This window comes from Crinia signifera, chromosome 6, assembly GCF_055691185.1.
Source record: "Crinia signifera chromosome 6, ASM5569118v1, whole genome shotgun sequence".
Classification (NCBI taxonomy): domain Eukaryota; kingdom Metazoa; phylum Chordata; class Amphibia; order Anura; family Myobatrachidae; genus Crinia; species Crinia signifera.
In genome coordinates this window covers 199415637-199439204 of record NC_139222.1, presented here as the reverse complement: position 1 = coordinate 199439204, position 23568 = coordinate 199415637, and the positions used below count along the sequence as shown (strand labels likewise).

The 23568-nt window shown below is 42.8% G+C and overlaps 1 protein-coding gene across 2 annotated transcripts in view; it reads right to left on the bottom strand.

Annotated features, from left to right (window-relative positions):
* Window positions 1-23568, bottom strand: part of MACROH2A2 (macroH2A.2 histone) — a 41015-nt gene that overhangs the window by 7300 nt on the left and 10147 nt on the right. For both annotated transcript variants that reach the window (XM_083148597.1, XM_083148598.1), the window contains exons 2-6: window positions 19922-20145; window positions 13456-13562; window positions 2155-2352; window positions 1249-1356; window positions 285-384 (exon numbers count right to left, since the gene is read on the bottom strand). In XM_083148597.1, coding sequence (XP_083004723.1) covers window positions 285-384; window positions 1249-1356; window positions 2155-2352; window positions 13456-13562; window positions 19922-20093 — 685 coding nt within the window. In that variant the 5' untranslated portion in view covers window positions 20094-20145. The remainder of the gene's footprint in view (window positions 1-284; window positions 385-1248; window positions 1357-2154; window positions 2353-13455; window positions 13563-19921; window positions 20146-23568) is intronic.

Sequence of the window (23568 nt, the reverse complement as noted above, 5' to 3'; positions counted from 1 at the left end):
CATCTGCTGGTATTACCAGCAATTGAGAGCTGAGTGAATGGCTTTCCATAGCGTCCTGCTATGGAAAGGCTTCCCCCCCAGGAAAATTGCCAAAACGTGCTAAAAATGCTCAGTGTGTATTCACTGAGCGTTTTTTCATGCCAGCGATTTTCCCCCATCATCTCTCACCATACAGGCTGGGCAAAAATGCCCACTGTGTATGGACCTTAAGCTATAAAAGTCCAGCACTTGTAATAAATGAAACTACAGTACAAGAGATCACTGCACATCAGCAGACAACTCACCAATATCTTCTTTGAGGTCGATTTCCGCTGTAGTTGGATGGATTATACCTTCAACCTTCATCGATCCTATGTGACCAAGATCACTCTGAGTCAAAGACAACTGGTGACATAGTATAAAATATCATTTAATCAAACAATAAAATATGTGACTTAAAATACAGATGGTTTGTAACATATACTAACTATTCAAATCCTCTGTCTGCCAACAGTCAGGCCTAAATCTTATAGGGAGAGATGTACTAAGCCCTAAAAAGTGATAAAATGGAGAGTGATAAGCCACCAACCAATCAGCTCCTTCCTGTCATTTTTAAAACACAGCCTGTGACATGACAGGTAGGAGCTGATTGGCTGGTGGTTTATCACTCTCCATTTTATCACTTTTCAAGCTTAGTAGATCTGGCCGATAGTCTGAGTTAAGGCAGTGGCAAGATTTAAATGTTGTCGCCACCAGATTTAAAAGGCAAATCCAACCTGGTTTTGACAATTTCCACTATAAATCTCAAGACCAAAATCTAGCCAACTCACAGCCTTTACATTTTGACCACAATCGGAAAGTATTATAGCCATAACCTTATTGTTCCCTCCCACAGCCTAACTATAACCGTTGCTACTTGCAGCCTAGCCTCCCCCAGCCTAACACTAACCTTATACCCAGTACTTGCCACCAGGATCCTACAGTCCGTATTATGACCGGATCTCTCTTTTTTAAAGCCATTTTAGCACTTGGTATTGCCAGAAAAGCAGCCTATGCTGACAGTAGTAGCAGCTATGGTGTAGGACGTGTTCTGGACTTTGCAGCACTGGAAAGTGACTACTGTACATTTTCAAACTTAACAACTTTGCCACAGGTATCAAATGTAGGTGTATTCGTTTCTACATGTTCTGATAAATACAGTACACTTTTAGCAACAAACCTGTTTAAATATAATGAATTCATTATCAAATCCCCCCAAAAATACATCACCTTCTGCCCAAGCAAGAGACTCTTCGATGAGAGGATGGTGAATCCGTCACCAGGTCCATCATCTGACGTTGACACTGATGCACCTTCCTTTCCATCTACTTGCTTGTCCTTTAAAAGGTCCAAAGAATATAGTAAATTTATTGAGATTGCTAAATTAATAAAATATTGAATAAGTATTTGATCAAGAGTGTCTTTATTATTTAATTATTCTAGGATGTGAAACATATTACTAGACGATAACTCAGACAATCAATTATAATCACAAAACCACAACAATAAATATATATTGATGTGCACAAAGTACAATGGCCTTTATTTCCTTCAACATCAAAGCAAACAGTTATAAAACGTCACATAATTCACGTGAAAACATAATTGCTATCTGGGCCATCTGTTAATAATAACTATTCAGACAAGGTAAATAATGAAACGTGGTGTGGAAAATATTCAATGGCGCAAATCTACAGGTTTTCAGTGTTCATTTATATTAAGTTAACAAAAGGTATCACCTTGTACAAAATAAAACGCCCCTTTATACTTTGTAGAAAAAGTAGGTCTCCTCTTTACATGGAGTTCAGTGGTATGTGCTATACATGCGGCTGTCGACCTTGGTGTCTCCCGAATGGGGATTTCTTGGTATAGTGCACAAAACCGTACAGAATATAGTCAAATTAAGTAACCTAGGTATTATAGATTAAGCCATGGTGAAATGGATCCACTTCACCGCCACATCCTTATGCCAGGCCAGTATATTGGCATGCAAAGTCCAGCACTAACTACTCCACAATACTGACTGCACTAATAGGGTAACTGCATACAACCACATAAAGACTGATAATGACTCTGTATAGCACTTATTGTTTTTAGTTAGTTTATTAGATTTGTTATTACCATTAGGCTGCTTACCTTTTTGAGCAGTTTGTTTTTTCCAGCTTTTGGTTTCTTTGCCATTTTGTCCAGAGATTTGCCGCCTTTTTTCTTTTTCTTCTCCACGGGTTGAGAAAGGATGGTCTCTTTGCCACGAGAGCCACGCTTTTTAGCCAGAAGCTCAGGGTGAATTCTTGGCAGGACGCCGCCGCTGGCAATGGTCACCCCTCTGAGTAACTGTAGTGAATGAAATAGTTGGTGAAGCATCACAGATGGAGCAGCTTCAGCATGGCTGTTTTTCTAAGTGACCATAACTGACTGTATGGAGGTGTCCCCTATTATTGTGTTTTTATACTCCATATGGCATGACTGATTTGCTCTGAGAGCAACAGCTCCTTATGCAACTTGGCATAAGGAAAGGATACAGCTCCATTATTTATTTACAGTTTCTTATATTTCGCAGCAGACTCCGTTGGGCTTTACAATAGTAGTCAGAGAGAAAAAAAAAACTGGGTAACAACAGACAGACTTGGAGGTAGGAGGGCCCTGTTGCAAGCTTACAATCTATAGGGACATCGAAGGGAAACACAAGTACAGGCATCAGTAATAGCATAGCTTGTAGGTCCAGAAGGGAAGCTATATAATACATATGTGCCTCAGAGGGTTATGCTTGTGGAATTAAATATGATAGGCTTGCCTGAAGAGATGAGTTTTCAGGGAACGCTTGAAAGTTTGGAGGCTAGAGGAGAGTCTTATTGTGCGTGGAAGGGCATTCCATAGGGTGGGAGCAGCCCCATGAAAGTCCAGTAATAGTGAATGGGAGCTAGTGATCCGTGCAGAACAGAGACGCAGATCTTGTGCAGAGCGGAGTGATCGAGTAGAGAGATATTTTGAGATAAGTAAAGATATATAAGCTGGTGCAGTATGGTTAATAGCTTTATATGTGAGTAGAAGTATTTTATATTGAATACGGTAAGATACAGGCAACCAATGGAGGGACTGGCAGAGCGGATCAGCAGATGATGAGCGTCTTGCTAGGAAGATCAGCCTAGCAGCAGCATTTAGAATGGATTGCAATGGCAAGAGTCTGTTCTTGGGAAGACCAGTTAGGAGACTAACAATGCAATAATCAATGCAGGATATAATGAGTGCATGGATAAGAGATTTAGTAGTGTCCTGTGTAAGATACGGTCGTATTTTGGATATGATTTTTAGATGCATGCATAAAACCCCTTTTTACGCAGATTCAGTCACACACACAGACATACAAATATCGCATGACAAATCAATCAATGTAAGCTAACAATGTAGTTTTGTCACTTTTATGTTTTTTTATTAATGGAATACGACACACATTCAATGAAAAAGATGCTTGGCATGACTGAGTTGTACAGGTCCTGGTGCAACGTGGGGGGAAATGAAGCAACAGTAAGACAGAACACATTTGTATATGCAATCTCTTTAGCCAGCAGGTAGCAAGCTCTTCTGCACTCACCACCAACAATGATAGAAGCACAGAGCGCTGTTTGACACATCGTTAATTACAGAGAAATGATAGTATGTATTCAGAAAAAAAGCCATCAATATAATAGGTTGCTATGGCTAGCTTTACCCATAGACGACATCATTGTTATCTACCACATGGAAAGTTTTTTGTAAGAAATGTACTTCAATGGTAGAGTTTGTAATTGCTTCCTCTGTTCTTCTTCAGCCTCCAAACCATGTAATCAATAAATGTTATAAAAATATTATCCATGGTCTATTATATAAAAAAATACTAGATGCTATGAAAGCAATAATAGGGTAACACCCAAAATAATGAGAGTCTCCAGTCATTTGAAACAGTTGGGGACTGCAAGCTTCAACTCAACACTTCCACAAGGTTTACTGCCCAGGAATTCTTTTAAGGGGGTAAATTACCACAGCTAAAAGGACCCCACTGGGGCTATCCAATCTCCAATCAAGCCTGATAAGTCAAATTTATCGGGGAATGTACTTCACGTGACTCAGGATCTATTTTTGTCCCCCCAAAAAAGGGCTACAATTGGATAGTCTGATAGTAACCGCTGGGCTAAAATCCTAATCCGCACATTCAAGAATCAAAGAACACTCTGCACAGTCAAAAAGATTCTGTATCATACGGCTCATTTTATCAATGCACAACATTTCCATGACCGCACTCCACTCACAGAGCACAGCGAAAACCGGTTAGGAAAACCGCCCAGCCATGAATATATACGGTGAATGACCTTAGTGGTCTGGGAATGCTGAAATGGTCTTTATTTTCTGGACTACCATCCTAAATAGATAATATGAGGTTGATTCAGGTTGATTTGAGGTTGAATAACACACTCTGGAAAGCAATCTTTTATTGCTCTTTTTTGTTTGTTTTCCATAAACGGTGCAAAAACAAAATCTGTAAATTTATTGCACTGTTGGAGGTAGCTCATATGGCAAATATATGCAGACTTCTCATTGCAGCCCCTATATACTTGATACTATGGGGGGAGGGGAGTTGGGTAAGGGTTACCAGCAGATAGGATGCCGTTGGTCATAATCCCAACACCACGGCAGCCATAATGCCAGCAGCAGAATTCAGCCAATAACTAACCCTACTTCTAACTCTCCCTACCCCTAGCGTAACAGTATCACCCTTCTCTACCTTTATCCTAACCCTCTATGGCATATATTCATGTTACGGATTCTGCGTCAGCAGTGGCGTAACTATAAATTTTGCTCCCCCAAGCCAAAATAGTTTTGGGCGCCCCCCCATAATGCCCCTTACACATTACGCCACACACTGTAATGCCACTTACACTATATGCCACACGCCGTAATGCCACTTACACATTACACCATAATGCCCAGTACACATTATGCCAAACACCATAATGCCCAGGGTTCTCTCACATACAAGGGGCGATTCAATTAATTGTGATGGGCACAATGTGCCATTCATACTGCATCCAGAAACATGGCTACTTTGTTCTCACACCAAGGAGAATGAGGGTACCATAATGGTAAGCTGGGCATTGCCCTGCACTAAACCACAGCCCTTAGCACCTTTATAAGAGATCTTAATGTAAACTAGGACAAAGCACAATTTGGCAAAATAAAATGAGGCATATAGACATGAAATCCACCCATCACCAAATGCTTGGGAGTACACTACATATAAATGTGCCCAACTCATTATACCTGGGGTAGTCTTATTTCTGATGAAGGTAACAATAATGAATATTAAAGCAACAATGTGAGTTGTGGAGAACATACCCCAAACCATCACACCTATTCTTCTGCTACAGCTGTCAGCCCATAACTTACACTGTATAACTGTATTACACTTACACTGTATATGTATATTAGTACATACATGTCAGGTTAGTTACATGTCATTTTGCCACTGTTCAGAAACTTTGCAGGCCGACCCCCAGCCAGCATATACATTACATGAGGGGAGGCAGCGTGCCCACATAGGGCAGGTCATCCAATATTAATATGGAAAGACGGTGATCACGGTGACTAGGGAATAGAGACTGCTACCTGGGTGATGCCCCCGTGTGTGTGGGCCATGTGTGTGTGTGTGTGTAGGCCATGTGTGTGTGTATAGGCCATGGGTGTGTGCTCAGCTTCCATCTCCCTCCTGCATCTTACCTATACCTACTGCCCTCGATGTCTCTGCCCCCGGGCTGAGGTGATTTTCTGGGGACTAAGTAAAAACCGGACCCGGATAAGACACCGGAACGCCGGACCAGACATCAAACTCTGCATTCCGGAGCTTATAGTGTCTGGTCCGAGGGGTGTCCCATGCGGGTGGTGTCTTGTCCGGGGGGATGCCTGTGATTTCTCACACCAGGGACATGGGGAAGGGGAGATTACAGCCTCCCCGTGTGGTCTGGACCGTTCCAGTTTTTATTACACCCCGGACCATGCGGTGAGGCTGTATTCTCCCCCCTCTCCTCTCCCAGGTGACAGGTGCGAGAGCAGCCCCATCAGATGGAGCACCCCCGGACCGGATACTACAAGCTCCGGAATGCAGAGTTTGATGTCCAGTCCGGCATTCCGGTGTCTTATCCGATTCCGGATTTTACCCATACCCGATTTTCTGCTGAGATGACCTGCTATCTGACCAGCTAACACTTCTCCCTGCCAGCGCTGTGCGGGGGGCATGCAGTGTGTTCTGCTCTGCTGAACACACTGCCCATGCCAGCGCTGTGGGGGGGGGTCCAGGCGGCCGTGCAGCGTCTCCCTGTCTGTGCTGTGCGGGGAGCAGGTGTGTGGGGGGGGGGGGGTGCGGGCGTTCAGAGTCTTCCTACCTGCGCTGTGCGGGGGGTGTGTGATAAATTCATATATATGTGCATGTAGTGATTTCTAGGCATACAATGCCATAATAGTTATTATTATTATAAGATATATTGTGCTATAAACATATGTTATCCCCACAGGGGACATTGTCTGAGAAATGAACAATTCCCAGCAGTCTCTGCAACTGTTGAAGAGGTCAGGAGTTGGTCACATGACCAGGGTCAGGGGAGACAGTTGAGAGTGAGGAACAGTTGTGCTGTGCAGTCTGTGAGGGGAAGATGGAGAATCCCTGAGGAGATTTGTAAAAGGCAGAGCTACACAGCAGGCAGGGCGGATAGCGGTGCTGACAGGCGGTCTCTGAGGTGGAGAATCAGCAGTGACGCAGCATCCGGAGGGCAGTGACAAAGGAGAATACTAATCCGCAGTCATAAGAGAGGTGTGGTGAGTCCCGCCCTGACACCCATATATAGCAAAGGAGGGGAATGGCTAACTATCTAATAGTATCAAGCTGCAGGAATTGATATTCAGGGAGCCAGCACAGTTTCCTATGCGTGATATACCTAGTGCTATACTGCTGGAACATCACACAGCCTTAGCCGAGGAACAGGACATTTGTATACAGGACAGTATTTATACAGCACCGCAAAGACTTCAGGCAGAGAGTTAAACTATGATCCAGCTAAAGTGAGGATTACCTCATAAAATGTCCAGACTAATTTACATTGAGGATCCTGCATTTGAGTAAACAGATCATATACCTAAAGGGTTTCACCGCTAGCTAGTAGCTACACATACCGGTCAGCTAGTGCCCGACAACAGTAACTGTCACCGTAGCAACCTATTCCAGCAACGTCCAGTACTAAGGGAGCAGAGTCGCTTCAGAAAATTGTCTACTTTCACTGCAGTATATGGTGAGACTGATACGCAGGCAAGTGTTGAAAGAAAGATTTATTAAAGACAGAGTGACATATAGCACAGCCAGGAGAGCTCTGAATATTGGAAACATTATTGTATGTGTCGTGGGCTTTCTACTAAGGAACTGAGCTGTCCGTGCAGCGAACATAGAGTAATGCAGTTCAGTCACCTACATTACTGATATAAGGAAATATTCATCAGTGACAGCATTCACATAGAAGGAGTTACTTGAATGGATACATTATTGCTATTTGCAGACATTGCCTGATAATCTCAGAGTTTACACTATTGGATTACAAATACGCTGTGGTAAAATATTCTCAGTGTGAGACTCTAACATCTGCAGGATAAAAAGACATACTGTACTCCTCTTAATAAGCGCTTAAAGGAAAAGTACAGTAACTGCAGTTACACAAAAGACACAACAAGACTAGGGTAATGTTTAATAATTATTGCGCAATAATACATGCCGGTACCCGATAGAAAAGAGATCTCTAATATTTACTGTAATGGCTATATGAATATTGGATATTGCATTTAGTATATGTAAATGGTAAGTGAAATTGCATTAAACTTGTTTGCATTGTAGCAAGAAGGTAGGGTTAGTCATATATTTATGTGTAGAGTAAAGAAGCGCAGGAGTGGAGGATTACAGTGAAGGATCAATATCCGCTGTTCCAGTGTAATAAAAATTGTAATTTCTTGTTGTTATTTATATTGTAACTATTGAACGGACGATATTGAAACACATTATACTTGTTTCTGTAAATAATAAACTCGTTTGCTATTGATAAAGAATTGTCTTCATGTGAAGTACTGAACACCTGTCCTAAGAACAGAGAAACCAATTCACCGAAGTGGATACTTACCCATGATGGATTTCACATTTGGCGTCTGACGAACAGGATACGTACATCAAAAGCGGGGAAAACCTAACCCAGCATCACTCAAAATGTCTCAAGACAATAGTCAAGAAGAGATGCTTGGCAACGAGGACCAAGGAAATGCAACGGATAGAATGAGTTCAACGACATGTAAACCGGCAGTGATAACTATGCCCTATTACTTGGGGGCGCCATGGCTTCCCACTTATACCGGAGATAGTGGAATGACTGAAACCAATGCGTTCCGCGACTTTAGGGAACAAATTGAAACCATGTTCCAGGTATATAGATTAGATGAAAATCAACAAGTAAAAATACTGTTGGCTCAACTGAGAGGATTTGCAAAAAGGGAAGTGAAGTCGTGGCCAGAAAGCCAAAAGAAATCGGCAACAGACATACTGAAAAAGTTAGCAGAAGTGTTCGATGCAAAGACTTTATCAGAACTCAAAACACAGTTTTATTCTAGAAAGCAACAACCGCATGAAACGCTACGAGAATATGCCGTAGAATTACATGAGGCATTGCAGGATATAAAGTTGTGTGCCCCAAGAGAACCGATTGAAGAAGATGAAACTTTAACCAATCAATTTCTTGACGGAATCTACGATGCCAATACCAAAGGACAGTTAAAGATGTTACATCGTCAAGAATCACCTATAAGCTTTGCGGCCTTCAAGGAGTTGATGGTAAAGGTTTTAGGCGATAAACCCAAAAAGGGAACCATGAACGCACCTGTTGAAACCGTTTTTCAGCAAGTTCAATCTGCTGCCTTTAAAGACCCCATCGAAGAAATGAAAGGGCAAATTGCTGAATTGACACAAGGAATGACTGATCTTTGTCGAGAATTGAGAACCTTAAAAGAGACGCAGACCTTACAGAGACCCTGGCAGATGGAGAGAGAACCCCATTACGGAAATGATGGGAGAAACGCTTCATGGAGCTCCCGCCAACTTCCTACAGATAAATTCGATGAACAAGGAAGACCCATCTGCAGGCATTGCCAAAGGAGCGGGCATATTGAGAAAAATTGCCGCAGTACGGAACATTTAAACAGAACTCCCGAGGTCCGGGACCAACCGTCGGGAGTATCTTCAGTAGAAGGTCCCACATCGCAAGAATGGATACCAAAACTCATTGGGTGTTGCCCTACCATTGAAATCAAGGTGAATGGAGTCAGCATACCAGCATTGTTGGATACCGGGTCACAAGTGACTACTATTCGATGGGATGAGTTCATTAAGCATTGGAGGAAAGAAAGTATCATAGCCACACCACCAGCCGGGTTGAATTTGTTAGCCAGCAATGGACAACGTATCGAGTGTTGCGGATACTTTGAAGCTGAGATCAAGATAGGGCAAGCTCATCTCATCAATCAAGGATGTTTAATTACGGCCGTTAAGGACCAATGGTTACCGCCCATAATTGTGGGAATGAATGTCCTAAGAAATTGCCCGGAAGAACTAATCTCGACACTGACACCAGAACTGTTCAACCGACCTCAGACTGTGAGACGAGTCATGCAATACACGGTCTATGACCGGAGAAGCCAGGCAGGGAAGAGGGTGCTGGCTACGCAAGTACAAGGAACGGTCAAGTGGTTTAATGTCCGGAAGAGGTATGGCTTCATCAACAGGAATGACACAAAAGATGATGTCTTTGTCCATGAGACGGCCATAAAGAGAAACAACCCCCAGAAATTTCTGCGCAGTGTTGGAGAATGCGAGACGGTTGAATTTGATGTGGTAGAAGGAGAGAAGGGTGCTGAGGCAGCCAACGTGACGGGCCCTGGTGGTGTACCAGTTAAAGGAAGCCATTTTGCTCCCAACAGACGTCAGTTCCGCAGATGGTCTTACCAGCCAAAAGTAGAGGATGCTGCCGAATCTGGTGGAGAAGGCATAAGTACAGACCAAGCAAGTGAAGGGGAGAGAGTGGAAGAAGTGTTCCCTCCGCAGAGACCCATCCAGTGCAGAAGTCCACCGCCATTCTCCCACAGGCAACCTTTTGGTAGGGGAAACAGCGCAGCGGATCAGGAGCTTGACACCCTCCCCGAGGGGACAGAAGTGATTCAGACCGATGGGTTGAACGAACACGAGCATCGGCATGAACTGGCCGAGAAAGTAGTGGAAGAAAGGATGGAGACAGCCCACCACCCACAAGGGACAAGTTATGGCCAGAACGCGAATGCCACATCATTCCGAGTGGGAGACCTAGTTTGGAAGCTGGATGACCAACGGAGTAACGACTTAGATCCCTTCTGGGAATCTGAACCCTACGTAATTGTTCACCTTTCGGCTACAGACACTGGGGTGTATGGAATAAGAAGAGATGGAGATGACCACCAAGTTCTTAAGATGGTACACAGAAACCAACTTGAGCCATGCCAGCACTGTACAGAAGAAGACGCAATACCACAAGTCCCCTACCATCCTATGCAAGACCCAGTATATCTTCAGCGCCTTAGGGAAATACTCCTCGCAGAGAAAAAAAGAGAGGCCGAGGAACGTGGCCCATTCCTCCACAAAGATGGTGTAGAGGAGATGTCCAGCAGACTCATTAGAAGTACCAGAGGGGTAAAACCCCTCCGATTCAGAGATTGAACATACATGTTTAAAGTAAAGAATGATTTATGATAAAAATGTAAACTTTATTGACTTAAAAAGCATGTAATGATTTGCAATGTTTGAAATATATATATGTAGTATATTGATGCTTAAAAATGTATAAAGTCCATTGCCTGAGGACATGCAATGTTTTACCGGGGAAAAATGTGATAAATTCATATATATGTGCATGTAGTGATTTCTAGGCATACAATGCCATAATAGTTATTATTATTATAAGATATATTGTGCTATAAACATATGTTATCCCCACAGGGGACATTGTCTGAGAAATGAACAATTCCCAGCAGTCTCTGCAACTGTTGAAGAGGTCAGGAGTTGGTCACATGACCAGGGTCAGGGGAGACAGTTGAGAGTGAGGAACAGTTGTGCTGTGCAGTCTGTGAGGGGAAGATGGAGAATCCCTGAGGAGATTTGTAAAAGGCAGAGCTACACAGCAGGCAGGGCGGATAGCGGTGCTGACAGGCGGTCTCTGAGGTGGAGAATCAGCAGTGACGCAGCATCCGGAGGGCAGTGACAAAGGAGAATACTAATCCGCAGTCATAAGAGAGGTGTGGTGAGTCCCGCCCTGACACCCATATATAGCAAAGGAGGGGAATGGCTAACTATCTAATAGTATCAAGCTGCAGGAATTGATATTCAGGGAGCCAGCACAGTTTCCTATGCGTGATATACCTAGTGCTATACTGCTGGAACATCACACAGCCTTAGCCGAGGAACAGGACATTTGTATACAGGACAGTATTTATACAGCACCGCAAAGACTTCAGGCAGAGAGTTAAACTATGATCCAGCTAAAGTGAGGATTACCTCATAAAATGTCCAGACTAATTTACATTGAGGATCCTGCATTTGAGTAAACAGATCATATACCTAAAGGGTTTCACCGCTAGCTAGTAGCTACACATACCGGTCAGCTAGTGCCCGACAACAGTAACTGTCACCGTAGCAACCTATTCCAGCAACGTCCAGTACTAAGGGAGCAGAGTCGCTTCAGAAAATTGTCTACTTTCACTGCAGTATATGGTGAGACTGATACGCAGGCAAGTGTTGAAAGAAAGATTTATTAAAGACAGAGTGACATATAGCACAGCCAGGAGAGCTCTGAATATTGGAAACATTATTGTATGTGTCGTGGGCTTTCTACTAAGGAACTGAGCTGTCCGTGCAGCGAACATAGAGTAATGCAGTTCAGTCACCTACATTACTGATATAAGGAAATATTCATCAGTGACAGCATTCACATAGAAGGAGTTACTTGAATGGATACATTATTGCTATTTGCAGACATTGCCTGATAATCTCAGAGTTTACACTATTGGATTACAAATACGCTGTGGTAAAATATTCTCAGTGTGAGACTCTAACATCTGCAGGATAAAAAGACATACTGTACTCCTCTTAATAAGCGCTTAAAGGAAAAGTACAGTAACTGCAGTTACACAAAAGACACAACAAGACTAGGGTAATGTTTAATAATTATTGCGCAATAATACATGCCGGTACCCGATAGAAAAGAGATCTCTAATATTTACTGTAATGGCTATATGAATATTGGATATTGCATTTAGTATATGTAAATGGTAAGTGAAATTGCATTAAACTTGTTTGCATTGTAGCAAGAAGGTAGGGTTAGTCATATATTTATGTGTAGAGTAAAGAAGCGCAGGAGTGGAGGATTACAGTGAAGGATCAATATCCGCTGTTCCAGTGTAATAAAAATTGTAATTTCTTGTTGTTATTTATATTGTAACTATTGAACGGACGATATTGAAACACATTATACTTGTTTCTGTAAATAATAAACTCGTTTGCTATTGATAAAGAATTGTCTTCATGTGAAGTACTGAACACCTGTCTTAAGAACAGAGAAACCAATTCACCGAAGTGGATACTTACCCATGATGGATTTCACAGGTGCAGGCGGGCTTGAGGTGAGCAGGCGTTCAGCGTCTTCCTGTCTGCGCTGTGAGTGTGCGGGGGCTGCGGGCGGGCTTGAGGCGGGCAGGCGTGCAGTTTGTTCTGCTCTGCTGCTCCCTCCGAGTCAGCACGGCCAGGGAGGAAGCGAGCGGCGACGGCGGATTGTAGGCCAGGGGGAGGAGTCAGGGACGTGAGCGCTTCCTCCGCTTCCCTGACTAAAAATATCAGCCTTTTTTAGCAATGCCGCTTCTGATCTAGGCGCCCCCGCAGCACTGTCTCCTCCAAGCCACCGCGGGGGCTGCGGTATTATAGATACGCCACTGTGCGTCAGTCTTCTTTCCGTCTGTTGGGAAGCCAACTACTTCACCATGGGGGAGATGTTCTAAGCCTTGGAGACTGATAAAGTACCAGCCAATCTACACTTTACTGAATAACTAAAATAGCAGGAGCTGAATGGTTGGTGCTTCTACTTATTGCTAACCAAGGCTTAGTACATCTTCCCATCTACCTAGTATCTACACAGCCTCAGCAGCCAATTACTTCTCACAGAGAACAAGTGTTATATATTTACGATTGAGGAAGTGTGAAGAGCCCGACTAGCTTATGCTATGTATGGGATATATAAAAATACAGTAATAATCTCCTATATTGGACTGGAACAATTTTTCAAAAAAGTAGGAAAAGAATGCTAGTACCTGATTAAGTTCTTCATCATTGGCGACTGCTAATAGGATGTGCCTTGGAGTAATTCTGCCCTTCTTGTTGTCTCTGGCTGCATTTCCCGCAAGCTCCAATATTTCAGCTGCAAGATAACAAAACTGTGGTAAGTAATGAATCTACAATCATTTCTAATGGTATCAGGAGGAATGACTCAGTAATTTCACAGAGAAATAATCATACCTTACATACACACAATATTGGGAGTCTGGCACTCGCATTATCAGAATGTAAATTGCTTGGGAGAACCCAGTAGGGTCTCCAAATGCATACAATTGTAATCCATCTTCCTGAGTATTACAATTGTATGCATTTGGGTACCCTCCCAGGTTCTCCCAAGCAATTTACCTTCTGATGGTGCGAGTCCCGGACTCCCCATAATATGTGTGCGTAATATACACACAGTGTCCAGCCATGTAGTAAGAGATAGCCAGGAGGATAGGGATAGACATGCCTACACTCTCTGCATGCTTACTGTCCAAGCTTCACTCTGCCTCGTAAAGATAGGGAGGAGTCTTTGTTATTGTGAGGATGGCAATTTAACAGTGCCGGCATGTGTTATGCTGGTATTTAAGGTAAGAACATTGTTTTGGTTTTTTATAGCGCACAGATGACAGTGTGGGTAATAAGGCACTGAAACATTAGAAGTTATCTGGCTTGTTTGCCAACTTATTGAGGGCATGATTGATGAGTGCCGCACCATTTTGATGTATGAGGGTGGATCAATAAGCACCTGTGTTTAAACCCCTTCATGACAGAGCCAGTTTGTGCCTTCATGACAGAGCCCTTTTTTTCAAATCTGACATGTCTCACTTAAGTGGGGATAACTTTTTTTTGCTTTTACTTATCCCAGTGATTTTGAGATTGTTTTCTCGTGACACATTGTACTTCAAGTTAGTGGTAAATTTTGGTCGATACAGTCTGTGTTTTTTTTGAAAAATACCAAAATATCGTAAAAAAATGGAAAATTTAGCAATTTGCAAAATGTTAAATTTTCTGCTTGTGAGACAAATAATCATACCACTCAAAATAGTTAATAACTAACATAGACCATATGTCTACTTTATGTTTCCATCATTATTTCAACTTCCTTTTAATTTTTTTGGACACTAGGAGGCTTACAATATGAATAGCAAATTCTCAAATTTTCATGAAAATTTCAAACACTGATTTTTTTAGGGACCAGTTCAGTTCTGATGTGACTTTGAGGGACTTGTATGTGAGACACCCCCATAAATGATGCCATTTCAAAAACTGCACCCCTCACAGTATTCAAAACAGCATTTTGGAAGTTTGTTAACCCTTTAGGTGTTTCACAGGAATTAAAACAAAGTGTAGGTGAAATTTCAAAATTTCTTTTTTTTTGCAGAGTTTCAATTTTAATACATTTTTCTAACGAATACAGTAGATTTTACTAGAGAAATGTGACTAAAAATTGATTCCCCCAATTCTTTTGTTTTCAAAAATATCCTATATGTGGCCCTAGTGTGCACGTTGACCAAACCACAGGCTTCATAATAGAAGGAGCACCTACTTGATTTTGGAGCCTCCTTTTTATGAGATTTTTTTTTAGGCACCATGTAGGTTTCTAGGCACCATAAGTGCTAAAAGTTAGGAACCTCCCCCACAAGTCACCCCATTTTGCAATCTACACCCCTCAGGGAATTCATCTAGGGGTATAGTGTACATTTCAAACCCCCAGGGGTTTCACCAATTGTGGTACAACTGGGCAGTGAAAATGAAAAAAATTAATTTTTCATTTTCACAGCTCAGTTGTATCAAAATTGGTGAAACCTCGGGGGGTTTGAAATGTACTCTATACCCCTAGATGAATTCCCTGAGGGGTGTAGTTTGCAAAATGGGGTCACTTGTGGGGGGGTTCCACTGTATGGGTGTTTCGGGGGTCATTCAACCAGAATCTGTGCTGCAAAATCCAAAAATCACTCCTTCCCTTCTGAGTCCTGCCATGCACCCAACTGGTATTTTTTGGTCACATGTGAGGCATTGCCGTACCCGGGAGAAATTGGGGCACAGATTTTGGGGTGCTTTGTCTCCTTCATTCCTTGTGAAAATGAAAAATTTTGAGCCAGATCTGCATTTTTGTGTAAAAAATTTTAATTTTTTACACAAAAATGCAGTTCTGGCTCAAAATTTTTAATTTTCACAAGGAATGAAGGAGACAAAGCACCCCAAAATCTGTGCCCCAATTTCTCCCGAGTACGGCAATGCCTCACATGTGACCAAAAATTACCAGTTGGGTGCATGGCAGGACTCAGAAGGGAAGGAGTGATTTTTGGTGGTGGAATGAATGGTGGGTGCTATGTCGCATTAGCAAGACCCCCGAAGCACCAATACAGTGGAACCCCCCCACAAGTGACCCCATTTTGGTCACCAGCTTTGGGAGGGGGGCTGGCGCTGCGGCTGGCGGGGGGGTGGGAGGGGTGCTGGCGCTGCGGCAGCCGGGTGGGTGGGAGGGAGGGGGGCTGCCGGGTGGGAGGGGGGGGGGGGCTGGCGATCGTTGGTGATCGGTGCGGTATACACACACACACACACACACACACACACACATATATATATATATATATATGTGTGTATATATATATATATATATATATATATATATATATATATATATATATATATATATATATATATATATATATATATATATATATATATATATATATATATATATATATATATATATATATATATATATATATACAGATAGCGCAGGCCTTATGCTTGCTGGCGAATCGCCAGCAGCATGCTGCTGGCGATCCGCCAGCAACACGGCGCGCCATCTGACTGAGACGCGCGTGCGTCCCCCACGCACGCGCGTCTCAGTATCCGGGCGGCCGGGCGGCGAGGCGGACACAATACTGTCCGCCTCCCGCTCGAGGGGGGCTGGGGGGACCCGAGGAGGCTGTGGGGGGGTGCGGGCGCCCGGTGTGGGCACCGGGCGACCGAGGGCAGCACCGTCGGAAGGGGACGCGCGCGTCCCCTTCCGACACACAGATGGCGCGGGAGCAGGGAATGGCGATGGCGACGCCATCGCCATCCCCTGCAAAGATGAGCCCGGCCCCATCTGTATATATACATATATATACACACACACATATATATATATATATATATATATATATATATATATATATATATAATGTGTGTGTATGTATATATATATATATATATATATATATATATATATATATATATATATATATATATATATACACATTTGCAATATTTATCTTTTAATTTATTTTAACTTTTCTAGCAGCATGATCATGCTGCTGCTGCTGCTGCTGCTGCGGGAGGGAGGGGGGAGGAGGGCAGCGCTGCGTGCGCACCGGGGGAGCCGGGGGACCTGACGGAGCTGCCGGGTGAGTGCCCGGCGGGTGGGAGGGGGGGCTGCACATCGGTGGTGATCGGTGCTGCACCGATCACCACCGTTTTCTGTGTTACCGAGCGGCTTAGCCGCCGGTAACACAGGAAACGCTGTGATTGACTGTTCAGATTTGAACAGCCAATCACAGCGATCGCCGACCGGGGGGGGCACCCCTGCCCCCCCTGGGCGACGAGGGGGGATGTCTGCTGTCAGGGACAGCAGACATCACCTAACTGTCACTGCGTCTCTAGACGCAGTGACAGTTAGAAGTCATGACGTATATATACGTCAACGGTCGGGAAGTACTTCCCGACCATGACGTATATATACGTCAAATGTCGTGAAGGGGTTAAAGACAGCTGGTGGTTGCTACCATCTTTCAAACAACGCCATACCAAATTTCAGATTGATTCACAGGTTAGTTTTATTCCACCACGGCAATGCACCAGCTCCATCATCCGGAATTGTTGCGGCCAAATTGCATGAATTGCGCTATAAATTGTTGCCGCATCCGCTGTACTCGCCCAACTTGGCTCCCTGCGACTTCTTTCTGTTCCCTGACCTGAAACCGTGGCTCGCAGGAAAAAAAAATAGCAACAATTCCGGACGAGGGAGCTGGTGCATTGTCGTGGTGGGGGAAAAACCTAACCTGTATGAATCAATCTGAAATTTGGTATGGCGTTGTTTGAAGGATGGTAGTGCATGGTAGTAATACCAACTTTCCTCAGCAAAGCCACCTGTCTTCAAGCACAGGTACTTATTGATCCACCCTTGTACATAAGCATGTTTTTGTGGAGGCATTAAATGCAGTAATTATATTGAAAGGTAACAGTGCTGGATGATATTCGTATATATACCAAAATGGAGAAACTGGATGAGATCATCTGCATAAGTAGCAGCTGACAAATGACCCTGGAATAAAGCAACATATTCAATATAGATCATCCTATCTTTCATTACTATGGCAGGCATGTCTGGCTGGTATGCGTGTGTAACAATTATGATGTGTTCCACCAAACAGCTATACAGCAGACGGCTAAAGCAGCATTTTACCAGCGGTCAGCAGATAACATCTGCTGTGTAAAACATCCTGCAGCCAAACCCAGAACCCAGTTCATATCACTAGGACATTCGCTTAATAAACAAAAACAAAAGTTTTGGATAAGCTCCGGAATAAAAACATTATCGATGTCTATCTGTGACCATGATCTACAGTACTACTAAGATACAACTGCACGTAGCAGGTAACTATGGGCCTTATTCTAGTTCACTCTTTCTGACAAAATCCTTCTTAGATGGACAAAATCATGTGCACTGCAGGTGGGGCAGATGTTACTTGTGCAGAGATAATTAGATTTGGGTGTGGTTTGACTTCAAAGTGAGATCTATATTGCAGTGTAAAAATAAAGCAGTCAGTATTTACCTTGCACAGAAACAAAATTACTCACCCAAATCTAATTCTCTCTGCACATTTTACATATGCCCCCCTGCAGTGCACATGGTTTTGTCCATCTAAGAAGGATTTTGGGCCAGATGCACTAAGCTTCAAAAGTGATAAAATAGAGAGTGATAAACAGCCAGCCAATCAGCTCCTAATTGCCATGTCACAGGCTGTGTTTGAAAAATCTCAGGCAAGAACTGATTGGTTGGTTGTTTATCACTCTCCATGTTATCACTTTTGAAGCTTAGTGCATCTGGCCCCAAGTCAGAAAGAGTGAACTAGAATAAGGCCCTATGAGAGGAAACCCTGTTAATCTTTAGCTTCCACTCTATGGGGTATAAATAAAAATGAATACGATTCCCTGCCTGAATAATTAGTACCGAAACATTGCATCAATTCTGGAATCAGGAGAGTGATATATTGCTACTCTACATGTGCCAAAGCTAAAATGCACACAAGTGGACATGGATTTGCAAAACAGAGTGGATCTATTCACAAAGTACTGTCAAGTAGTCAGCATTTGGGGAATGTAACAGGAAGGTGGCAAGAAAAAAACAAAACACAGGGTGTTGGGCTGTGTTCTGGGCGTGCCATTTTTATGCAGCTGGAGGTGCCCATGTGTCAAAGATGCTCAATCTGAGACAACATAGGGTTGCTCAGAAGCTGGATGGTTTGACCTATGTGCACCTCATGTTCCTGCTTTTGTATGCAAGTGGTGGATGCGAAACACCCGCAGTGGGCGTCTCTCTGGACAAGATGGTGCCTGAGTTATCAGCATATTTTCACAAGACCGCTGGGTCTGAATTCACAGCAGTGCATGAAACTGCATCCACCTCTGTCTCAGGCCATTGTCTGTTGATAAACAGGACTCTCCTGGTAGCAGTATGCCGACAAATCTAAGTATTCTGAAAAATATTACAGACACTCTTTTAATTACATTACATTTTGATGGTTCGCTACTAAAATACGGTTTGCTTTAGTCTCATTTGTGACCTAAATTAATCATAAGAGAGAGGATATCTGGCCTCTCTTTATTACACTTTGTTGTGTCTACATTTGGTGTGTCTCATTAAGTATAGACCGCTTACAAGAAACGATGCCCTACAGTGAAGTGGAAATGGCAGGAGAAGTTTACATGTCCTCTCCACCACCTTCATTTCACAATTGTAATAAGCAACACGCTATCCAGTCATCAATGGAATATTTTTGGTGTCTTTTGTCTATTTTGTAATTTGTAAAATTCCTTTAGCATGTCGGTTTAATCATTGTCTTCAGTATCCATTACTATTTATTTTCAGACAGAGGTAGTCATAACACCACAGCTTGGAACTTGTGTCACCATGAAGGGGCCACTTACCTTGCCACAGGACCTACAGCTTGAGTTGAGGTGAGTACTGGGAAAGATTTTCATAGTACAAAAACATTTTATAAAAAAAAAAAAAAATGGCTTTTTCTTATACCATAATGTCAAAATGTTTTTAATTTTGGGCTTCAGATTGTAGGAGACAAAACTTTTCCTGGGATTCCAACTGGTGGTTGTGTCATTTCCATTGAACCATTTGCCTAATAATATTAGTGGAGGAGAGAACTCCTTTTATCAGCCATTTCTTACCTGCCAAGTATTCTATGACAGCAGCCATATACACAGGAGCACCCATGCCTATCCTGTACTTGTGTGTGCCTCTTCTCAAGTACCGCATCATTCTACCAACTGGGAAGATGACGCCAGCCCTGGCTGAGCGGGACAATTTGGTGGTTTTCTTCTTCCCCCCTCGAGCAGACATGGTTGCGGTCTGGTTCCCGGCTCTATAAACTGGTCAGTTGCAGGTAATGTGGCTGGAAAGGAAGAGAAACGTTTTATATTTAGGAGGCTGCAACTGCTAAGCCCACTCACAAAATAAGGCCACCAAGTCCTGCTTATCACCATATGCCTTAAAAATGAACAAGTTTTGAAAGATTGTAAGAAAGGGGTAACAGAGGGTCGCGGTTATTATGACAGTGCATTTTATTGAAGTGTAAGGAATATATTAATACAGATCTGTTGAAAAAGACATTTTAGGGACAAATTTACCTAATTTTTAAAATAGAGAAACACATAAGTGAAAGCAGTCAGTCCATTAGAAGAGGTACAATGGGTCTATCATAACTAATTTCTAGCACAAAAATGCCTTTACTCGAACAGTAAGGCAAAGCAATGGACAAGAATACAATGGAAAATACTACATGTGGGCAAATCCATGACAATATGGACATAGGGCCTTCAGTATCAGGTGCAGAACTGCAAAAACTGCTAATTTGCAGACTTCTGTGCATGCTCAGCGGACATTGTGCATATGCTTGAACTTTCAAAGTGTGATCATACTGTGATTGACCGCGAGAGCTGTTGGGGAAGGGGGAGGTTTGCGGTGGCGATGTGCCTGCCTTTGCAGCCAGGTTGTGCAGGCAGGGGTTGACCCTTATTTCCTGGTCACGCGATGAAATAGCTATTGAATTGCAATCGCATCGTTGTCCATCACTTTGCATGCTGGATGGCCTTGCCCTGTGCTGTGCGGACTCCAGCATGCAATAGCAAAATGGCAGCTGATACTGAATTATAAGGTTACCACCTCATCCCCGGAGACAGGGTGCCCCGTCGTCACCCGGCCGCGACAGTGAAGGTATCTGGCCCACAGGCCCCAGCCGCTGTCCTCCAGCATGATCAGATTGCGGGAGCCCGTCTATCATCCACCCAATGCTCAGGGCGAAACAGAGTGGCGTGGCCCCCCAAGGGATGAGGTATGATTACACTATCGGGGGCAGCGGAGTGGAACTCAGGGAAGGCCCAACTCCAGCCCCAGGCCTCACTGACTCTCCCCAGGCCTCACTGACTCTCTGCCCCCTCCCGCCCCCACCACCGCCCATGCTAGTATACCTGGCCAATATGAACAGATCAATAATTTATATATAATGCAGTTACTGGCGAGTATAGCTGAAACATAACCCAATTGTTATACCTAAAGCACAATGTGATAAAAGATAATTAATCAAATCGTTAAACATTTTATAGCCTTTTTTGGATAATCTGCATGTCTATTATTAATAAAGAAATAAATCTGAAAATAAATCAATTAATGCATATGTCCACCTGTCAGAATGTAATTTGATTGCTGGCTTATTTAATGGAATTTTTCTTCATAATGTCAGAAAGTGATTAAACATGAATAACTGGATTGCTATCAGAAAACAAGACTGAATGCTGCTGTTCGGTTAATGGTTTTTATTGCATTCAGGCCGTGTGTGAAAAAGGACAGGAGCTGTCCTTATCTCTCACAGTTGTATCTCTCTCTCTCTCTATCCAAGCTTTGATAAATACCATCCTTTGTGGTTATTGTTTTGGCCAAAATCAACAAGGTGGAAGATTGTATAGCGTTACATAACAAAATGTACACTTATTTTCTTTTGTCTGACAGATTTTAATGAAATGCAGAAAATGTGTAGGAATATTACGGGTAGCCCAACACATCATAGAATATTGACAACTGTATCACATACCACATTTAATGAGTGCACACCAAAGTCCATTAAATCCAGGATGTCTGAGCAGAATACCCCTTTTCTTAGTGCCATTAGTAGTGCAATGAAAACTATCATTTAATTTGGAAACTATGCTTTTTTTTAAATTAAATGTCTTGCTAAACCCTTCAGAAGGCTAGAGCAGGGAGTTCTGAAACTATTTTGCTCTGGGATCCCATCAGACAATTAAAAGTATTACAGAAGCCCTTCAAGTTACAGCAGAATGGCCACATGTACAGTAACATTGCAGAGGCACAAAACCAGTGACCACTAATGGGCTGGGAAGGCAGTGGGTAATATGGAAGAGGGTGACAGGGGGATGGAAGACAGAAGTAGTGGACGTTTACTTAATGAGTTCCCCCTGTGTCCCCCCCCCACCCTCCCCTCCACTGACACATTAGCCTGAAGGTCAGCAACATGGATGTGTGGCCCCCATGCTGAGGTGGTCGGGACCCACAGTTTGAGAACTCTAGCGGTTAGCACAAAGCAGCACCTGAAGTGTCTTAGGTTGCACAATTAAACATAGGAATGCTCTACTAAATGCACCAAAGGGCGATAAACCATGTGAATAGTGCAACGCAAATATATATTTATTTATTATCAGAAAATAATAAATTATCTGAAAATATCCTAAACCATACATTTCTTAAGTGGTAGATTTGCTCGTTTTTTCCAGCATGCAGAGCACAGGATGTGGGTGTGGTACAGTTAAGTCCGGGTGACAGAGTACATAGGGCCAGATTCAGTAAAGCAAAAAAGGAAGTCATTTTGTGTCTGGAAAAAACCATGTTGCTATGTAAGGCGAGCAAATACATCTATGTTATTTCTCTGCAGGATAAATACTAGCTGCTTTTGTGTGTGGCCCCCAATTTAGATTTCAGTTTCATCTCACCTACATTTCTGTGCATGCATTACATCCTCCCCACCTGCAGTGCAGCACGGTTTTGCCCATTTGTGTGCTTTTTTCTTTGCTAATAAAGCCCATAGACACAAGCCAAACTTTCTTTTAAGAACTGGATCTACTTTCCAAAGCTCCATAATATCACCATTTGTACTTCTGGCTCTGTGCTTTCAAAAAGGAAAATGTAAGACGTATGTTTTTGTATCTTTACAAATGGCCAACTGCAAAACACCAACTTCCACTTTCATATGTGTTACACTAGTACAGAGAAAGTCTACATGTGTCCTTTACTATGAAAGTTAATAGGAATTAACACTGTGTACAACAGGCATTAAAAGTGACAATGTTGTTATATGTGTTGAGTTGACCTAATTTCTATTAACATTATGAAAGACCAGAAAGGCAGGATTAGGGTGTTTTGAATAAATACGTGATGAAATAATTATATCTATTAGATGATGCCACCTTCGGCTGTGTTCCATGCCTTTCATGTATAATTACCACAGTTATCTTAAAAAAATAAAAAGTGTTAGGAAATCTTGTGGTTGAAATTAAAGCATACAAATATTTTTTAACCCACACAAAACCATGGGAGGAATACAATTTAATGTGATGGACATGGTTTGTCATTTTGGGAACGTTTTTCCACACTCCCTTTAGAGGTGAGCATGTGAGCAGTTAAGCACGCACCTCATTTTTGACTCAAAGAAGGCAATTCAATGTTTTTTTGCACCCATAGCGCATGTCAAAAGTGAAGGGAGCTATTTCACTGTTTGGGAACCAACTTTGCATTGGACAAAACAGAC